General features: G+C 40.5%; 1 protein-coding gene and 1 non-coding gene across 5 annotated transcripts in view; both read right to left on the bottom strand.

Moving 5' to 3' along the window:
* Positions 1–21,931, bottom strand: part of AP1G1 (adaptor related protein complex 1 subunit gamma 1) — an 87,255-nt gene that overhangs the window by 9,217 nt on the left and 56,107 nt on the right. For all 4 annotated transcript variants that reach the window (XM_075537386.1, XM_075537385.1, XM_075537387.1 and 1 more), the window contains 8 exons: positions 19,962–20,102; positions 18,658–18,712; positions 15,981–16,103; positions 15,705–15,794; positions 14,957–15,084; positions 12,658–12,762; positions 11,843–11,984; positions 11,566–11,692 (listed from right to left, as the gene is read on the bottom strand). In XM_075537386.1, the coding sequence (XP_075393501.1) occupies positions 11,566–11,692; positions 11,843–11,984; positions 12,658–12,762; positions 14,957–15,084; positions 15,705–15,794; positions 15,981–16,103; positions 18,658–18,712; positions 19,962–20,102 (911 nt within the window). The remainder of the gene's footprint in view (positions 1–11,565; positions 11,693–11,842; positions 11,985–12,657; positions 12,763–14,956; positions 15,085–15,704; positions 15,795–15,980; positions 16,104–18,657; positions 18,713–19,961; positions 20,103–21,931) is intronic.
* On the bottom strand, positions 21,765–21,854 carry LOC142432958 (small nucleolar RNA SNORD71). The gene has a single exon (XR_012781032.1). It is a non-coding gene; the product is annotated as a small nucleolar RNA SNORD71 (small nucleolar RNA).

Genomic DNA, 21,931 nt, shown 5'->3' with positions numbered 1-21,931 from the left:
CTGTGGAGATATAAACAATACCCTCCCCTTGGGTGGGTTAGTGCCCAGTGCTGCAAGGTGTGAATGCAAGATCCCGGCGTGGAGTAGGGAACCAGTGGAGAGGTCTGGGAGGCTGGCCCCAGCACCAAAAATTAAGTGGATTCCTGCCCCTGCCCCGAGAAGAATTTATTTCAAAGGATGACACTGATTCTGCAGCTCTGGGAGACGGACATATCTGATCAAAGCACACGGGAGCAGATGAAGTGGGAGGAGGAGAGAGTGGAACACAGCCTGGCTGACCAGGCCGTGAGGATGATGTTCCTGAGTAGAGCAGCCAGTCCACAGAGAGAACAACATGGCTGGCACCACTATGAGAAATGATGCCCCTCAGTGACTAAGGGCGATACAGGGGACAGCACCAGAGACACAGTGTGGGAATTGCACCTGACCTGATCCCACCACACCGAGGCAAAGCACTGGGGGAGTGCAGCGGAACAGCAAGGGAATGGAGTGGCAAGGTCCCCAGGGAATGCTGAAAGTGGACTTTGGGGCCAGGGCATGGTGCCCCAACAGACTGGAATGGAAAACACTCCTAAGGGCTAACAAACGATCCTTGAACAAACTACAAGCTTTTCTTTTGTGAAGTGTTTTGTTTTGTTCTTTGTCAGTGGTTTGTTTTTGTTGTTTTGCTGTCTGGTTGTATACTGTTGCTTTGTTTACCTCTGTCTTGTTTTCGTGCATGTTAGTGTCTCCACAGGTCTGTCTGAATAGGACAGGCTGGATGAACTATCTGGAGGAAAAACAATGGGACCGACAGTTCCGGGGGGACTTGGGGTGGGGGAAGGTAGTGGGGTAAGGAAGTGGTGTTAACAAACACAGGGAAAAGGGAACAACATGGGACCCAAAATGGTAGTGAGGGGGGAGTGGCAGGCCTGGTGGGGAATGATCAAGGGTAAGGTTGCGTAGAGAAGAGGTATAGCTGTAGCCCAGGTGGGGACTGAGCATGGTGGTGGGGCAGGAGGAAAGTCAAGGGAGATGGAGGAAAGAGTTAGGGGTCAAGGGGCATTTATGGAGGTCTAGACAAAGACATATACATGCAAATATATATATGAGGATGAGGAAATAGATCTATGTGTCTGTATTTACAGGTTTAGTATTAAGGTGGCGGGAGGACCTTGGGCCTCTAATCAAGCACTCCCTCAATGCATGAATACTTTCTTTTATTAAATTGGCACTCTACGATGCTCACACTCCCAAAACAACTGCTAAAGCCAAAGCGGGTGAACAAGTAAATGTGGTGAAGAAAGCTGATGGTGCCCGGCTATCAAAAGATATAGTGTCTGGGGTCTTAAAGGCTTGAAGATAAACAAGCACCCATCTAGCTCAGAAGCAACAAAGCCCACATGCAAGATCACACCAGCCTGTGTGATCGCGTGGTCCCGAAGGGATCAGTTATCAGGCATCAAAGAAAAAAAATCATATCATTGGCTGTACACCTCCATGATACGATCGCCGAAGACAAACGGGTGCATAAGCAAATGTGGCGAAGAAAGCTGATGGTGCCCGGCTATCAAAAGACATAGTGTCTGGGGTCTTTAAGGCTTGAAGGTGAACAAGCGGCCATCTAGCTCAGAAGCAATAAAACCCACAGGAAGAAGCACACCAGCCTATGCGATCACGAGGTGCCAAAGGGACCAGGTATAAGGCATCATGCAAATATATATATATACATACACACACACACACCACAGTGAAAGAAGGGGGGAAGTGCAGAGTGGAGACCCAAGGCCCATTTGTCGGCCACTGGAGATCTCCTCATAGAGGGGTTTAGGAGAGGAGACGGGTCAGTCAGAGTGCAATGTAGTACCGATGAAGAACACAGCTTTCCCCGATCCTGGATGCTCCCCGCCCCCAACTACCATGATCCGAATACTACCTTGCAGGACTGGATAGGGCAGAGGTTGTACACTGGTGCATATGGGAGCTGGAGGCACAGGGAATCCATGGTGGACGATACCTTCAGGACCAGGAGTGTGAGGGGCGATGCTGGGAGAGTGAAGGGTGAGTGGGTTGGAAAGGGGGAAATGATTACAAGGATCCACATGTGACCTCCTCCCTGGGATATGGACAGCAGAGAAGGGGGGGAATGGAGACTCAGGATAGAGCAAGATATGACAAAATAACAATCTATAAATTATCAAGGGCTCATGAGGGAGAGGGGAGCGGGAAGGGAGGGGAAAAAAAAGAGGACCTGATGCAAAGGGTTTAAGTGGAGAGCAAATGCTTTGAAAATGATTAGAGCAAAGAATGTACAGATGTGCTTTATACAATTGATGTATGTATATGTATGGATTGTGATAAGAGTTGTATGAACCCCTAATAAAATGTAAAAAAAATGATTAGGCAAAGAAAAAGAAAAGGAGATAAAGGAAAGGAAAGGAAAGGAAAGGACAGGACAACGTGCAATAGTAAGTTAGCAACTCTGCATTCTCCAGAATATGCCTCAGCCAAAGTAAAAAGTACCTGGAGAAAGTGATTTCAAAGACACCTAAGGACAAGCCAGCTCAGAGATGATCAAGGCTATTGAATAATGAGGCAAATTATCTGAAACAGAAGATTTTGTGGAAAGATGGTTCCCTCAAGCCTTTAAAAACAGGTTGCGTACAGAACTTACAAATGCAAGACTTCCAAGAAGATGGCGACGGAGTGACACATACCAGAGGGACACCGCAGAACTCAGCCCAGGAGAGTTGCTTTCAGGAAAATTCAACACTGCTGGACCGCAGGAGAATGATAAGGATAAAGAGGCACAGAACCACAAGGTTTTGAAGGGATGGCAATTTTGGCTTACCACAGGGAGGAAGGTTAGGGCTTGACCTTATCCCCGCCATTATCTCTGCCGGAGCCAGGACCATTGAAGCCCGAACAGGGGCTAAATCTGAACACAGCCAGTGTGCCACAGGCCGCCTCCCGACAGGGACTAAACACTTGAAGCTGCACGGGTAGAGATCAAGGCTCAGCTACATTGTTACTTTTGTTTCCCTTATTTGCCCTCTATCCCTCCCCCTACCCCCAGTCTCATTGACTACTCAGGGGTTTTTTCTAAACACAGCCACAGCTTGCCACTGCATCAGGGCAGGCACTAAACCCTTGCAGCCCCAAGAGCAAGGATCCAGGTTCAGTTACATTGTTACTTTTGTTTCCCTCTCTTCTATCCCCCACACAGACTCCGAGGCCTGCACAGGGGCTTTTTCCTCAACACAGTCGCAGTTTGCCGCTGCCTGCCTCAGAGCAGGGACTAAACACTTGCAGCACCACGGGCAGGGATCTGGCCTAAGCTACGTGTTACTTTTGTTTCCCTCTCTTCTTTATACCCCCCACCCCAGTCTGGGGGGGGGGGGCTTACATTTTAATTTTTTTTCCTACTCTTTGTCCCTTTCCTATACTCTCACACTCCACTGCTGACCTCCAGACCACTCCCCATAGCCTAGGGCATTTACGCCTGTGACACACCCAGCTAGGTGAGCTGAACCTTGAGCAGCTATCCCAAGGCTTGGGGAAGCCCTGCTGGCCTCCACCAGGGGATACTCTGCCCAACTTCTTACCGGGGACAACTTCTTATTGGGGAATTCCTGCCTGTGTGCCTGGAGGACTAAGGCAGCTCAGCCAACACTTGTCAACGTTCCAAGCTGCTGCAGGAACCTCTGCACAACCTCCGCAACACCAAAGCAGGCAACCCACCAGCCTGCCTTCTGGGGAACTACCCTGAGAGAGAACAGTAAGATAAGGAGGTAGATTAATTCCATACAGAAATTAGCTGTATGCACTTTGAAGAAGCATTTCTACAAGTCTCCCAGAAAGAGCCAGAGCTCTTAGACTCCCTGGAAAATGGCACCTGGCTCCTCTAAAACAACGCAACACAAACAGCCATCAGACCCAATGACCTTAGTGAAAAACAAGAGAAACTAAAAGCAATGGCAGAAGATGTCCTGATCATAACGACATGCATAGGAGAAGCACACATTGAGCTGCCACAGAAAGAAAATTTCAAATTGCTGCTTGGAGTCATATAGGATATGAAGGAAATAATACAGAAAAAGAATGAAATGATAGAGGAGACAAAGGCCATACACCAAAGGGCAATAAGGACTTAATAAAAACCAGTAGCAGAAACACGGACCTCAGGAATTGACTGGAGAAAGCCGAGAACCACATCAGTGAATTGGAGACCAGCCAAGCAGACTTTAACAATGCGAACAAAAAACTAAGATCATCAGAGAAGCTGAAGAAAACCTAAGAGTTATGTCTGATGCTATGAAGTGGATAAACATTAGAATTATTGAATTACTGGAGGAAGACACAACAAAGACATCATCTGCAACAACAGTGAGAGAATTCTTGGAGGAAAACTTCCCCAACTTAATGAATGGAAAGCAGGCAAACATTCAGGAGTCTGAAAGAACACCAGCTAGACTGAATCCCATGATGAAGTCACCAAGGCACATAATAGTTAAACTAACCAACTTTGAGGAAAAGAAGGATATCATGAAAGCAGCTAGGGAAAAACAAACAAAAACATATTAAGGTTCCCAAATAAAAATATGCTCAGATCTATCAGCAGAATCTATGAAGAGGAGGAGAGTGGAGTAACTTATTCCAAAAATTGAAGCAACGCAAACCCAAGAATATTCTACGCAGCCAAATTATGATCAAGATACATGGAGAAAAGTCTTCCCAGAAAAGAAAACACTCAAAGAATACATTAGAAATAACCCAGCCATACAAAAGAAGCTTGCCGACCCAGTATGGGCAGAAGAACAACACTCACTAAGCATAAATAAGAGACCGCAACATAGAACAAACTCACACAGAAGGCAACAAAGAGAAAACAGACCCCAAGATAGCATTGGCTTAAGAACTGAAAGAAGTCAAGAATGATACACATACACACACGCACAACACACTAATGAGAAAGGAAGGTAGGAAAACACGCAACACAAAAGGTCTAAGTTGACATCACAGTCTGCAGATGGAGATAATAACCCTGAATATCAATGGCCTAAACACAGGCATTAAAAGATTGAGATGAACAGACTAGTTTAGAAAACACAACCCAACAATCTAATGCTTACAGGGGACACATCTCAAGGCTACAGACAAAAATAGGTTGAGAATCAAAGGCTGGAGAAAGCCATACCAAGCAATTCAAAAAAAAGCAGGGGTTGTAATCCTAATCTCGGATAAAACTGACCTCAAAGTGCAAACAATAAAAAGAGATAAGGAGCAACACTATATAATGCTGAACCACTATGCATTGTAAACATATATTCCCCGGATGAGAGACCTGCTGAATACGTCAACCAAACACTCCAAAAGATAAAAAAAGATATCACAGCCTCAACAATTCTAATGGGTGACTTCAATACACTGCTCTCTGACGAAGATAGATGACAGGAAAAGAAAAAAAAAAACAAGGAGGCTAGAAATCTAAACACTATAATTAGACAATTTGACCTGATAGATATCTACAGAGCTTTTCACCCAAATAGAAAAAAATTCACATTCTTTTCAAGCCCGCATGGCACATACTCAAAGACAGACCAAATGCCGGGACATAAGGCGATTCTACATAAATTTGAGCACGATGATATTATACAAACCTCTCTCTGAACACTGTTCCCCATAAGGCTGGAAATCAACAAAAGGAAGACGAAGAAAACAAGAGCAAACAATTGGAAGATGAAAAACTCTACTGCAAAAGGAGTGCATACTGGCGCAGATCAGAGATGAAATTAGGAAATTTCTAGAGAACAACGAGAATGAAACAAGACATACCAAAACTTCTGGGACAAAGCAAAGGCAGCTATCACAGGAAGTTTCATAGCAATGCAAGCACACGTGAGAAAGGAAGAGAGACTCATGATTGATATACTGGCACAAAATCTACAAAACTAGAGCAAAGTCAGCAGGACAATCCTACTAATAGCAAAGAAAAGAAACAATAAAAATCAGAGCTGAGATTCATGCGAGGGAAAATAGGAAAATTCTGGGAAAAAATCAAGGCTGCTAAAAGTTGGTTTTTTGAAAGGATCAACAGAATCGACAGACTGCTGGCAAACCTAACCACAGAAAGCAGGGAACAAATTTCAATAGCACGAATAAAGGATGAAAGAGGGGACATTACAACAGACCCTAATGAAATAAAAAGGATAATTACACAGTACTATGAAGGGCTGTACTCCAATAAATTCAACAACTTGGAAAACATGGCAAATTCTTGGAAAAACAATCCCTCCCTAGACTATCCTCGATGGATGTCAAGAATCTAAATAGACTGATAGCAATAGAAGAAATACACAAGGTTATCATGGGATTACCAATAAAAATAATCCCCTGGACAAGATGGCTTCACTGGAGAATTCTACCAAGCATTTAGGGAAGAATAAACACCAATGCTATACAAACTGTTCCAGAACATAGAAAGAAATGGCAAACTCTCGAAATCCTTCTATGAAGTGAGTATAACTCTGATACCAAAACCAGGCAAGGATCCCACAAGAATCGAGAACTATTGACCAATATCCCAAATGAACATCAATGCAAAAAGCATTAACAAAATACTGGCCAACAGAATACAGAAGTATATAAAACAAACAATTCACCACGACCAAGTGGGATTCATACCAAGGATTCATGGATGGTTCAACATAGGAAAGGCCATTAATATCATTCAACACGTTGACACTAGAATAATCACATGATAATAGCGACACAGAAAAAAGCATTCGACAACATCCAACATCAATCCTGTTTAAAACACCTAAGAAGATAGGAATGTAAGCAAAATTCTTCAAGACAATACAACTTATATATGAAAAACCAACAGCCAACGTGGTAGTCAATGGCGAAAAGACTAACACAATCCACCTGAAAAATAGGATCAGACAAGGATGCCCCTTGTCCCCACTCTTATTTAATATCATGCACGAGGTTTTAGCTAACAGCATAAGGCAAAGAAAAGACATCAAAGGTCTTCATCTGAGGAAGAAAGAGGTGAAATATAATTATTTGCAGATAATATAATTCTCTATAAGGAGAATCCCAAAAGCTCCACAAGGGGAGTACTTAAAGCAATAGAAGAGTTTGACAGAGTGGCAGGATGCAAGATCAATAAACGGAAGTCCATCAGACTGTTATACACATCTGATAAGACCACAGAAGAGATAAAAAAGGTGGTACCCTTCACAATAGCAAAACACAAATTGAATTATCTAGGGAAATACCTGACTAAAAGAAAAAAAGATCAATACGGGGAAAACTACAGAACACTATTACAAGAAACCAAGAGCGACCTCAACAAATGGAAGAATGTCCCTTGCTCGTGAACTGGAAGACTCAATATAGTCAAGATGTCAGTTCACCCAAAGGCACTACTAACTTTAATGCAAGCCCAATACAATTACCCTCATGTTTCTTCAAAGAAATGGACAAACTGAATACCAACTTCATTTGGAGAAAGAAGAAGCCCAGAAATAGCAGAGAACTCCTCAAGAAGGACAGAGTGGGAGGGCTTGCTTTACCTGACTTTAGCACATACTATACAGCCACAGTTGTCAAAACCGCATGGTATTGGTATAATGCCAGATACTCTGACCAATGGAAAAGAACTGACTACCCAGAAATAAAATCATCAGCATACAGACAACTGATCTTTTATAAAGGCCCAAAAAATATCCAATGGGAAGCAGATGCCCTCTTTAACAACTGGTGCTGGAAAAAAATGGATATTTATCTGCAGAAAAATGAAGCAAGACCCTTATCTACCTCCATGCACAAGAATAAACTCAAGATGGATCACACCTCGAGGTAAAACCCCAAACTATTAGGGCCATCAATGAGGGAATTGGGACCAACTTGAGAACTTTGGCACAGGGAAAACATAGGCTATCAGAAATAGGGAAGGATACAAACAAAGAGGAGGCACAAATTTACAAAATGGGATATACTGAAGCACCTGTGTACAATGAAAGAATTCACCAAGGTAGTCCACGGACTGGGAAAACATCTTAACAATGACACACTAGACAATGGCCTTATTACTAAAATCTACACTACTCTGCTAGCTTCCAAAAAGAAAAAAAAACTAATTGCCCACTAAGGACGTGGGCAAAGGACCTGAACAGAAGTTTCACAGGGGCAGAAATCCAAATGGCCAACAAACGTGAAAAAATGTTCCTGATCTTAAACCATGTGAGAAATGCACATTAAAACATCAATGAGGTACTGCCTAACACCCTCAAAGGTAGCGCCATTCAAAAAATCAAAAAGCAACAAGTGTTGGAGGGGCTGTGGGGAGACAGGAACTCTCATCCACTGCTGGTGGACCTGTAAGTATGTACAGCCACTATGGAAACCGATCTGGCGATAACTAAAACATATGTAAATCAAGTTACCATACGACCCAGCAATCCCCCTACTGGGCATATACCCAGAAGAGGCAAGAAACAAACCAAGGCCAGACATCTGTGATCCAAAGTTCACTGTGGCACAGTTCACAATTGCAATGATTTGGAAACAACCCAAATTTCCATCAACTGACCAGTGGATTAAAAAGCTGTGGTACGTACATACAATGGAGTACTACGCACCGCTAAAAAGCAGTGATGAACGTATGAAACACATCGCTGTATGGGAAGAACTGGAGGAAACCATATTAAGCAAAGTAAGGCAAGCAGTAAAGGACAAGTACAACATGAGACTGCTGAGATAAGCTTTAAAAAAAAAACATGCAAAAGGGCCATAGGGAAAAAGCTACCGTATACAAACATTCCTGGGGTGAGGAGCAGATGTATGGCAGGGGCCAGACCAAATCCCGGGATACATATGGTAGCCAACTAAAAAGGATGTGGGGAAACAAAAAAATAGTAATAATAAAAAAGAAATCGGTAGCAGGAGAACAGGGCACTAACCCACGCAAGAAGAGGGTATTGTTTATATCTCCACAGGGAAAAAGAGACAGACTTCAACCCAATGCTCCCAAGATGTGAATGTAACATGCAGGCATGGAATAGGGAAACAGTGGAGAGGTTTGAGGGGCCGGCCCCAATCCCAACTATTACGTGGATGCTTGTCCCTCACTCCAGAAGAATTTATTGCAAAGGATGACACTGAATCTGCACCTCCGGGAGAGGGACACATCTGTTCAGAGCACACAGGAGCAGATGAAGGGGAATGAGGAGAGAGTAGAGCACATCTTGGCCCACCAGGCCTTGAAGACGATGTTCCCGATTAGAGAAGCCAGTCCACAGAGGACCACATGGCCAGCCCCACAATGAGACACAATGTCCCTCACTGACCCATAGCCCTAAAGAGGACAACACTGGAGACACGGTGTGGGAATTGAGCCCAATCTGATCCCGCCACACCGAGGCAAAACACTAAGGGGGTGCAACAGCACAGCAAGGGAACAGAGTGGAGAGGTCCCCAGGGAATGCTGAAGATGGACTTTGGGCAAGGGCATGGTGTCCCATCAGAATGGACTGGAAAACACTCCTAAAGGCCAACAAACTGTCCTTGAACAAACTACAAGCTTCTCTTTTTTGTTGTGTTTTGTTTTGTTGTCATTGGTTTGTTGTTTTATTGTATATTGTTGCTTAGTTTTGCTCTGTCTTGTTTTTGTGCATGTTATTATCTCCACAGGTCTGTCTAAACACGATAGGCTGAATAAGCCAACAGGAGGAGAAAATAACAGGACCGACAGTTCCCAGGGGCATGAGAGAGGAAGAGATGAGTGGAAAGGTAGTGGTATTAACAAACCCAGTGACAAGGGAACAACAAGTAATTCAAAACGGTGGTGAGGAGGGTGTAGGAGGCCTGGTAGGGCGTGATCAAGGGTAATGTAACCAAGAGGAATTACTGAAACTCAAATGAAGACTGAGCATGATAGTGGGACAAAAGGAAAGTCAAAGGAAATAGAGGAAAGAGCTAGGAGGCAAAGGGCCTTTATAGCGATCTAAATAAAGGCATGAACATATGCAAATATATTTATATTAAGAGGATGGGGAAAAGATCTATGTGCATATCTTTATAGTTTTAGTATTAAGGTAGCAGAAGGACATTGGGCCTCTACTCAAGTACTCTCACAATGCAAGAATACTTTCTTCTATTAAATTGGCATTCTATGATGCTCACCTTCCCCATACAACCGCTGAAGACAAAGCGGGTGAATAACAAAAGTGGTGAAGAAAGCTGATGTTGCCCAGCTATCAAAAAATATAGTGTCTGGGGTCTTAAAGGCCTGAAGGTAAACAAGCGGCCATGTAGCTCAGAAGCAACAAAGCCTACATATAGGAAGGACACCAGCCTGTGTGATCATGAGGTGCTGAAGGGATCAGTCATCAGGCATCAAAGAACAAATAATCATATCATTATGTGCTCACCTCCCTGGTATGATCGCCGAAGAAAAATGGGCGTATAAGCAAATGTGGCAAAGAAAGCTGATGGTGCCTGGCTATCAAAAGATATAGCGTCTGGGGTCTTAAAGGCAAACAAGTGGACATCTAGCTCAGAAGCAACAAAGCCCACAAGGAAGAAGCACAGCAGTTGGTGTGATCACCAGGTGTCGAAGGGATCAGGTATCAGGCATCACCAGAACAAAAAGTCATATCGTTGTTAATGAGGGGGGAGTGAGAGGTGAAGACCCAAAGTCCATTTGTAGGCCACGGGACATCCCCTTACAGAAGGGTCTCGGGGAGGAGACAAGCCAGTCAGGGGTGCGATGTAGCAACGATGAAACATACAACTTTCCTCTAGTTCCTAAATGCTTCCTCGCCCCCCCGCCCCCCAGCATGATCCCAATTCTACCTTACAAATCTGGCTAGACCAGAGGATGTACACTGGTACAGATAAGAACTGGAAACACAGGGAATCCAGGGCGGATGGTTCCTTCAGGACCAGTGTTACTAGTTGGCAATACTGAGAGGGTAGAGGGAGGGTGGTTTGGAAAGAGGGAACCAATTACAAGGATCTAAATGTGATCTCCTTCCTGGGGACAGACAGGTGAAGGGAGATGTTGGACAGGGCAATATATGACAAAATAATAATTCATAAATTATCAAGGGTTCATGAGGGAGGGGAAGCGGGGGCAGAGAGGAAAAAATGAGCAGCTGATGGTGGAGAGCAAATGTTTTGAGAATGATGAGGGCAATGAATGTACAAATGTGCTTCACACAATTGATATATGAGTTGTTTAAGGCCCTAATAAAATGATTTAAAAAAAAGCGAAGTCTTAGGACACTAGCCAAAACCAGAGATAACTCAAGATATACACTTTTGGGCCCAAAGGAAGTCCTTCCTATCCTAAAATATTATGAATAACTTATTCTTCAAAAATTCAAACTTGGTTCTTTGAAAATCTCTATGAATTATCTTTAGAATATTAACATGTCAGTTTATATTCTAGAAGTTCTCAAGATTCTAATCTTGCTTAATGTGGCCTCTCCCATGATCTAGTGACTCGTGCTGTTTGGTTTCCTAGGAGGCTTTTTGCCCCTATCCAAATGTTACATAGTTCCAGTCTGACCTCACCTGTAAGGTTGAGGTCTCCCAGCAAATCAAGAAGTTCTCCACCAGCAGAAGTAGGTTTGCTTGTAGGTGCAGTTGGTATAACAGGTGTTATGTCATTTCCTCCCAACAAATCCAATAAATCGTTGGCCTAAACAAGAAAGTAATAACTCAACTCATTGATCATTTTCCTAATCCGTATCTAATGCAAAATTCTTTCCACACTTAAAAATGAGGAAGGGAAACATCCAACCAAGCCAAAAACATGTAAGAGGCAGGTGAGAAGCTAGGAAAAAACTACCTGACTGGTGGGCTGTGGCCCAGAGGGTGGTGGTTTGGTCTCTAGCGGAGCTGGTTCTGTCTCTCCATTTGTCTGCACAATCTCAGTAGGGCCATTTGTGGTCACTTTTTCCATGACAGGCATTCTCTCAAGCAAGGCAGACCTAGAAGAATCTGAAGTGGTTAAACTCTATGCAGTTTACCGAGATTCCCTACCCAGAGCAATGACTATGACTATGTATAAGTCAAACATGGAGAGTTACCTCCTAGCTTTACTGCTAAACACGCAATAAAACAGATGCTGGATTACAGGAATAATAACCTAAATTCCTGGCAGGATTAAAGGTAAACAAGAAATCTTGATTGCCTAAAGTATCTGCTTAAATACTGAATCGTGTATTTCAGGGGTAGAGAAACTGGGGTGAAAGATGGTACTGACACTGTCCCATCAAGAAGATACTTTCCTTAGCTTAATGAGTAACGAACATGTGTCTTTGAGAATTGTGCTCTTTTACAGAAGGATCTCAAAATCAAACCAAGCTCACTGCCAGCAACTCAATTCTGACTCAAAGCAACCTTACAGGACATGGTAAAAATGGCTCTGTGGGTTTTGAGACTGTAACTCTTTAGTGGAGCAGAAAATCTCATCTTTTTCAGCAGCTGTGGTTTCCAACTACTGTTCTTACAGGTAACAATCCAAAGAGTAACGCCCTACACCCCCAGGGTACCGAAGTAGGATTGTATGGGTTAATTAAGCCTGAGTGATTTCCTCATAGCTTATCATGATAGTTTGAGCAGGATGCTAAGAAGCACATGCATTGTTTGTTTTTCACATACCTCATATGGTCATATTTCTTAAAAAGTGCATTATATTCTACTGCCCTCTGCTGGAGTTCCACATCAATGCTGCTTCCATAGATAGAAACCACTTTCTTAATTCGGCTATTGGAATAAATATACAAATGAAATCAAACACTCAAATTAAATTCATAAACAATCAGGAAAATAACATTCAAATTAATGTTCTAGTTAAAAAAATTGAAATGCCCACCTTGCTAATTTACAAAAACTTTCATTATTCACCCAATTAGATGACACTATTCACCGTTCACCATGATATTATTTTAGTTACAGAGCTAGGTTTTTCTGTTAAAAAGTCCGTAGTCTAAAATTTGCTAGGAAAAGTACCAATTATTATTTTATCCCAAAAGAAAAACTTGACACTCTACTCGTTTCTTCCTAATTTTAAACTAAGACAGTCCTATCAAATACAGGGGAAAAGACTACGGCATCCAAATGCTGGCCCCAAATTTTTCAGTTTAAAAGGTGAGTTAAAACATTAATCAAGTCAGCATTGCCTATGATAATTTGTATATTTAAGATCGTTCGGTAGATGAACGTCAAGATGGATAACGCACGGAAAAGGGGTGGGAGTGGGGAAGTGAAAGCACTGATGACAGTACAGCCCCTCTAGATGGGAGCAAACAACAGAATTCTATGTGAATGGATATAGTGGGTTGTCAAAGATTAGCACGCACACCCCTAAAAACTATTATAGAAAAAAAGGAAAAGGGCGAAGGGTTCCAGGGGCTATGATACGAGTATATGGGATAAAGAGGATTGATATCAAGAAGTTCAAGAAGAAAGAAAATATTTTGAAACTGATTGTGGTAGCAATTGTACAACACTGCTTGATGTGATTGAAGTATGGAATGTTATGATATCTGTAAAAGTTCCCAATAAAATAATTACAGAGAAAAAAACCCAAAATTATTTTTAAAATGACTAAGCTTACTGATTGGATGGAGACTGGTGGAGCCCTAAGACTATAACTCTAAGCCATCCTTCATGTCTGGATATGAACTCACCCCCACGGTTCAATTTTCAGGCAAACAAAAGACAGGTCTATAGAGGGAATGATACACAGGAGAGGTATGCACACCTTAGAACAATCAACCATGTGAGATCAGAAAGGCAACACTGAATCAAGGGGAAGGTTCAAAAGCATGAAAAGAAGGAGTGGACTCACGAAATACAGGGAGGAAATGGAGTAAGTGATACTACATTGTGGGGGTTGCAGTCAATGACATGAAGCAAACTGTGTATGGATTGTTGAATGGAAAACTAATCTGTGCTTTAAATTTCCACCCAACTCACAATAAAAGGGAAAAAAAGTGAATGGAAAACAATTTTTTAAATCATTTTATTTGGGGCTCTTACAACTCTTATCACAACTCATGCATACATCCATTGTGTCAAGCACATTTGTACATTTGTTGCCATCATCATCCTCAAAACATTTTCTTTCTACTTGAGCCCTTGTTATCAGCTCATTTTCCCCTCCCTCCCCACCCTCCTCCCTCACAAATCCTTGATAATTTATAAATTGTTATTTTGTCATGTCTTATACTCTCAGACATCTCCCTTGACCCACTTTTCTGTTTTGTCCATCTGCCTAATCCACACTCCCCTCATTCACAATTATATGATTTTTGTTCTTCGATGCCTGATACCTGATCCCATCGATACCTTGTGATCACACAGGCTGAAAAACACCATTTTCATAAGACCTTAAGTAGGAAATCCGAGAATGAACTCATATATGCTTGTGTGAGAAACTAACCCCAAAATGGACTTAACAGAGTGAAGAACTTGAAGATTTAAACCCCCAAAACTATCAGGATTATCTTCCTATTAAGACATTTCAAATAAAATAAATCAGAAGGAAGCCTTACATAGGGAAATACCTCCTCTATTTTTAAGGCACAAAAACAAAAGAAATCTCATTTTTAAAATGTTAACTTTCACCTTAAAAATAATCCAAAGCAGCCGATGTCATGTGAGGAGAAGGACATGAGAGCACTGGTGAAAGGATAATAAAACCGAACAGAAAGCCCGTGCCAGAGTGGTCCTATATAGGGTTTCTATGGCATTGTAAATCTCCATGAGAGCACACAGGTGGAAAGCCTGGGGAGTCTGAACCACTGACCTTACAATTAGCAGTCCCATGTTTACCCCACAGGACAATAGATACATACAAATTCATTTCACTGCTCTTCGGTCTGTACATGAAATTATTTTTCTTGTTTTTTAATATCAAAAAACCCAGTGGGCCCAACTTTTACTTAATACTCACTTTACGGTACAGGTGAATCGAGTTGAAAGCTTCATGATGGCGGTGAGGGCATAACCTCGTGTCACAGAGGTGGACATATTAGAGATTAGGACACTTTCTAAAATATCCAAAACTTCATCCTCTGTTACCTGGGGAGCAAAAACGGAGACCGAATGGTAAACATACAAATCTGATACCAAGTCACAGGATGCCACCAGAATAATAAACCTTCCACTATAAAAGTTTCTTTATAGCCTGTGGTTTGCCAGAGGAACTGTCTGGGCTGGAAACCACCAACCAGAGCAGATGGCAGGAAGGTAAACATAGTTTTAAGGCATAGCTTTAAGAGAACGAAATAGAAGAAAAGGAAAGATTCATAGTTTAAGTGATATCACAACTTCTAATAAAGAACAAATGAGAACATGAGCCAGGTCTCATTTCTTCTTGCTCATCAGCCAGAGATTAAGAGAGAACAAAATACAGCAAGGCTTTCAAAAGTTCATGGGAAAATAACGTTAATTTCCTCCCAATGCTTGGAAGTGCCCTCCTAGAAATCAGTTGAGGAATGGGGGTGGAGGAGTAAAGAAACTTCTAAGTAGTTTTAAATTTTCACAATGGACAAAAAAATTCATCTTAAAGAGTAATAGCTTTCCCAAAATAATTAAAAACTGTTAAAGGCATTGAGAAATCAACCTCAGCTTCCCATTAAGCATTGTTCTTCTATCTCCCAAAGCACCGATGGTTCCCGCATTGGTGAGTAACAGTGTACCTGAATAGGCTCCTCCTCTTCACACTGGCCAGAAACGAGAAGATCTCCATATTCACCTATACACCATGCAGCCACTTGGACCAAAGGTTGCTATAAAATGAAAGTTAATATTGGTCAAGTACTTCGCTTCCTTCAAAATACTCGCTCCAAGTCAGGAGTCATCTAATCATAAAGGTCAAAACCTAGGGACATCCAGAATGTTAGAATACATTAGGGTAGGAAAACAAAAGCTGTTTTCTCCAGTAAATTAGAAAGAAAAGCAAATGAAAGACCTACTTGAGAATAATCACCAAGAATTGCTTTGTATAAGCGCTGGACAGTATATGCATGAATCTCCACACTATTGGTTATTAACTGGATGAGATTAGGGACTGCATCATCACGAACATAACTTCCTGCCTAAAAGAAAAGGCACACAGTTTATCCTTAGGAACACAGAAAACGGTAACAAGAACTAGCTGTTGTCGCTGTTGTTGATTGGGAGACTTCCACAAAACACTTAAAGGAAAAGTTGGCTCCAATTTTCAGGTGCTTAAACAGCTCTTCAAGTTCTCATTCAGCTAAAAAGAGCATTTACATTTTTAAAATGTTGTTTGGAAATGATAAAATTTACTCTTTGTCAAAAGTAAAAGAAATATTACGAAGGTTTAAAATATCAAGAAAAGTCTTTTATACTCAAAACAAGTAATGACTAACATTCCCAAAATGTCAAGAAGTAGATTCACTGGGAACTGAATTATAATAAATCACAGTGTTAACCAATAACCTATCTCCTCTCCTCCCTAAAACCTCGAGTACCCATGTTAAAACCAGCTATGGCTCAGCTACAGTGGCAAGCTATTCTGTTGAATAGAGCAAGGAGAGATGCACATAAACAATTAAAACAGGTATAAATAAATGGGACTAAATAGCTAGTAATTTTTTTAATTTATGAGAATATTCTGTTATTTAAATTCTTTATAAATGTTATATAGAGCCAACCATTATTCTTAGGAATGGAATATATTTATATGCAATTATCTTTTCAAAACAAAAAACACTTGGCCTCATTAATACCCTCTTCCTCTTACTAGATGAATTTGAGATACAATCTGTAACCATGGAACACAGTAACGATACTTAACCTCCCATGGAGACACTAAATCTGAGCCTTGTTAGAGCACATAAGTAACTAGACTAGACATACAAACAGTGGAATCCATGGCTAATATTAACCACTTGGATAGAGCAGTGGGTCTGAATTAAAACACAGAAAGCTGGTCTAGCCAGGTATGGTTAAAAAAGGAGAAAAAAAGGGTGATTGGAATACTTATTTTTTTAAGAAACCCAAGAATAAAGGAAGTTGTTTGGGAAAATCTGAAAAATAAAGGGGAGAGCAGGCAGAATAAGAAACTAACAAGCAGACCATTTGTGACATGATTTAGACATTTACATTCTCCACTAACTAGAGCAAGCAGAGTGCTGCAAATAAGACAAAAAACATGAACGTGATCAAACTGATATTTACAATTAGAATACTTTAACCAATAGCAAAATATACATTCTTCTCAAGTTACCATGGAACACTCACCGATCACATTTTTGGTCTCACTTATACTCTATATAATACTGATGTTAATATCCGCATTATTTATTTAACCAAACCCCATTTGGGAATTTCTAGATATTCTCAGTTTTCCCTTTTATAAACAAGATTGCAGATGAACACCTTTGTATGTACATCTTAGTGTACTTACTCTTTTACCTTTCCAAAATACAGTCTTTATATCTAGATTAAGGAATTAAAAGCTATAAAGTTTTACTACATGCTGCCAAACTATATTCTAGAAATATTGTGCCATTTTATATCCCCTTAAAGTGGAAAGTACTACCTGTTTCTCTACTTCCAAATCAATATTAAAAAGATGAGTAAAAAATATTACCTTTTTCATATTTAGTAGTTATTTATAAGGGTAATTTTTCAAATGTTGATTAGTTATTTCTTTCTACATTGTAAACTGCATGTTCAAATGGTCTTGCAAATTTTCCATTCAAATGCTTCATTTTTATTACTTGTAGGCATCCACAGATTGAAAATAATAAAATACTCTTGTCTATATTTCCCCCTAATGATTATTTGCCTTTTGACTTTGTAAATTGTTTTCCTTCTGCTAGATCAGCTTAAATTTTTTTTTCATTTTTATGTGAAAATTTGTAAATATTTTCTTTCAAAATAAGTTACTTCTGATGACATGACTAGATATAAATAAGCTATGTTTTATTCTCATTCCACTACATTTTTACCTTAATGTCTAATCCTTATGTCCAGGAAGATTCAAAAACCTTGTTCCAAAACAGAATTAAATTAAAAGACAATAGAATTTTGTCATCAACTTTTTGGAATCCCTTCAGAGGTGCTCCAAAATTGAAGATTTATCAAAGAAAGGATAACTTCAAAAATAGTAATTCTAAGCCTAGAATAAATGTAGTCATTCCAAACAATGGCTTCCTATCATGTTCAAAGTAATAGCCAAACTTCCATAAGATGCTACACAATCTGGTCCCTCTCTCACACCTCAAATCTACCATTCTTGCCTCCTCTTCACATTACTGGCTTCTTCTCCCCAGGCAGGCCAGGCTTATTGCCAGCACAGGGTTTTATTGCACTTTTTTCCTCTAGTTGGTACACTAATTCCCCAGAGTTTTGCATGCCTTGCTCCTCACTTTGTTTTCTAGTCAAATGTTACCTTTAACAACCCTATCTAAAATATTGATCCATTTGTTAAATATCCCATCTTATCCTGCTACCATTATACTTTCTTATGCTGCTTTAGTTTTCTATTAGCACTTACCCCAATCATTTTATTTCACGATATGTTTCCAGTCTCCCACACTAGAACCTACAGAAGAACAAGGGCTTTTGCTGCCCTATTTACCAGCACTTAGTAAATGTTGGCTGAGAGAAGCTACTTACCGTTGTTAGAACTCGCATAATTGTGTCTATATGCCATCGTTTGGAAGGTGCATACCTGAGAAAACAATACCACATGGTAACAAAACGGAACCTGTAAACCCAACTGTGTGCAGTGACATTTGAAAACCCCTTTCTAGTTGTTTTTAGGTACCCTTGGATAAGTGATCACATTTGGAAATATTTCTTCTTCGAGTCTTGCCAGGGGATTACCACATTTCAAAGGGCAATGAAATGGAATACAGTCAAACTCAGATGCTTCATATAAAATTACAAGAGTTCTAAGGTGACAAATGAAACTCTGTCTCCGGTTTCTCAGAAAACAAAACATAAATTCAAGACGAGAGAAGGCAGAGACAAAGACAGGAGAGGGGAAAAAAAGACTGTTTCCTATTTCCAGACACAGGCACCAGAATGAGCAATTTATTCCCTTATCTTCAGGGTGAAATGAGAAAGAATAGCCCTACTATTAAAATGTTAACGTACTTCTTCCTTAAAATTTTACCTAAATTCAGGCTGAGTTAGTTTATTTTGCCAACCTGGCCAATAAACACATGTGGGATTAATTGAAGGGCAGAGAGATAAATGGCTCAGTGAGCCTTGCCTTTCAAGTTCTCAGGTCTCTTGTTTTGTGATGGTCGCACCAGGGTGCAGCTGCCTTAGCCAGTTCCCTGCTTTAGCTGGCAAGACTCACTTCCTGTAAGACATCCCCGTGGAGAAGACGCATGGATCTACCCCAATGCAGGCCTGGGTGCTGGAGTAGCCAGCACTGAGATGCTTACACACTCACTGATTCGGCTTTCCTCCTACAGTCGGCATCATAGTGTGTGTGTTCGTGAGATGAAGGAGGACTTTATGGATTGGTGTTGGACATATGGGTTAATGTTGGACTTGTGGGCTTGGGCAGCACTGGGTTGTGATGTTTTCTTGATGTGCACTTAACCTTTATATAAAACTCTCTCTTATACATGAGTTTCTGTGGATTTGTTTCTCTAAAGTACAAGACTAACACACAGGTGATTATTTTTGTATTTCTTTCACCAAAAAAGGATACTCTAAATGAGAAGTCAAAGGTTAGACAGAGAAGAGATTTTAAAAAGTGATTTTTGGTAGTTCTTGCTGTTTGGTATTAATATAATTTTTTTAAAGCTAGCTGAGAAAATTAACTTTTCAAAATTGTCTTATAATTGGGAACTGGAGATACGTTAATGCTTTTTGCACAAATAGCATTTCCCCTATGTTTTTAAAACATTATCTGAAAGTTCCAAGCATCAATGACCAGTGTAAAGATAAAAATTAAATCTTACTTTTCTGCAGCAAGAAATATTCCAGATGCACAGTCAGCTTTAAACTCTGGCTCACAAGAATCCAAAAAATAAAGTAATTCCTTCATCATGCCTCTGATATTATTCCCGTTCACCAGGGCAAAGCTCAATTCCATTGCACGCCTTGCAGGGGTGAAAGAGAGTTATATTTACCATGAGAATAAAACAAAGACCTAGTAGGTATGTTCTTATGAAAAACAAGCCCTGACAGGTAAGTTCATGCCCTTGCCTAATTTTGTGAGCCTTATCTCTGTACACAAGATAACCCAGCAAATTATTTTTTTTTAAACTTTCCTCTTGTCCCACTATCCATGAATTTAATTCTTATGTAATAATTAGTTTTAATATTTTGGATCTCAATTCAACTCTTATCTTACCTCCAAAACTAATAAATCCCTAAATGATACACCATTAAAGCCCAAAAGTGTAGTTTGGGCTCAATAGCTCATTCTCTAACACTAAAATTCTAAGTTACTTAAGGTCCTCAAAATGAGAGCCTCAAAATTATCACCTAGTAATTTTTTAAATTATCTCCTAATGATAATACAACTCAGCATTAGTATCTTCAAAACATGACAAATTTTACATGACTACTTTTACACTCTACTTCAGTCCAATGATGATATAGCATACATCATATAAAATGGTATGCAGAAAATTAGAATTTACAAAATTAAGAAAATGAGTATTCTAAGAACTAACATGGTTTTCATAACTGACTGTCAAATTTGGCAATCAAGGCAAAAATGGAAATATTCAATGTTTAAAATGTACAAGATTACTATAAGCATCTTTATATGCGGGTCAATACTTTCCGACATGTTATGTACTGACTTCCAAAAAATATCAGTTTGAATTGACTCCATGGCAGTGGGTTTGGATTGGTTTTCTTCCTGAATCTCACCCAGGACACACACTGAGGCACTGCAGTAAAGTGACCTGCTAAAGGACAGCTAGCGTTTGAAATGGAGTAGTTTAGTTCCTGAGTGTAAGCTCTTACTTTGTACACAGACTACTGAAGAGACACAGGTTTTGCCTTTTCAATACAAAGCCCAGTAATGAGCTCCAAAGAAATAACACAATGAGAACCAACTGTCTGAGTTCTCTCCCAAGGTCTGCCCCTTTACAAAGGTTAGATTTAGGTTAAGCCAAGTGATCTCTTTGGGACTTTAACTAATCTGCTAATTGGGGACAGAAATAATTGCCTAGTTTCTCTCACTGACTCCTCTGGAAATCAATGGATAAGGTACTTAGAAAACTCTTCACCAAACACAATATAAAAATTGAAATCACTGAGTTTAGGTCTAAGATTTCTTTATATTGCTTTAGTGCATAACATCTGTTCTTTATGAATGATAAGAATACAATAAATGCTTAAGGTAATCTAATTTGTTCTAGATCTAAAAACCCACACTTTATCATCCAAAAACTTCAGAGGCTAATATTAGCGTTTCTTCCGGCACTCTATACAAAGAAGAAATGTAGCCTTTTGAAAGTGTTATCTGCTGCCTAACCATACCTCCTAGAGCAGTAGTTCTCAACCTGCCTAATGCCATGATTTAATATAGTTCCTCATGTTGTGGTGACCACCCCAACCATAAAATTACTTTGATTGCTACTTCATGACTATAATGTTGCTACTGTTGTGAATCAGGCAACCCATGTGAAAGAGTCGTTTGACCCCCAAAGGGGTCGCAACCTACAAGTTGAAAACCACTGTCCTAGATGCACTGTACTAAGAAGCATGACTGGCTCCAAAGTCCTGGGGCAGATTAACTGTGAGAATGTGTGCTGTCAGCAATTCGAGTTTCAGCATTGTGATAGGACACTCACTCAGCCGATGGATCACTCCTTGTTTTCATCCTCCAGCACACAAAGCTCAGTACTTCAGTTAAGTACTGCCCAGGTCACTCGTATGTGTTACATTTTATCAATGAGTCAGGGCATGTTCA

Source organism: Tenrec ecaudatus, chromosome 18, assembly GCF_050624435.1.
Source record: "Tenrec ecaudatus isolate mTenEca1 chromosome 18, mTenEca1.hap1, whole genome shotgun sequence".
Lineage (NCBI taxonomy): Eukaryota > Metazoa > Chordata > Mammalia > Afrosoricida > Tenrecidae > Tenrec > Tenrec ecaudatus.
Note: the sequence above shows the minus strand (reverse complement) of the source record. Positions and strands in the feature narration are given on the sequence as shown.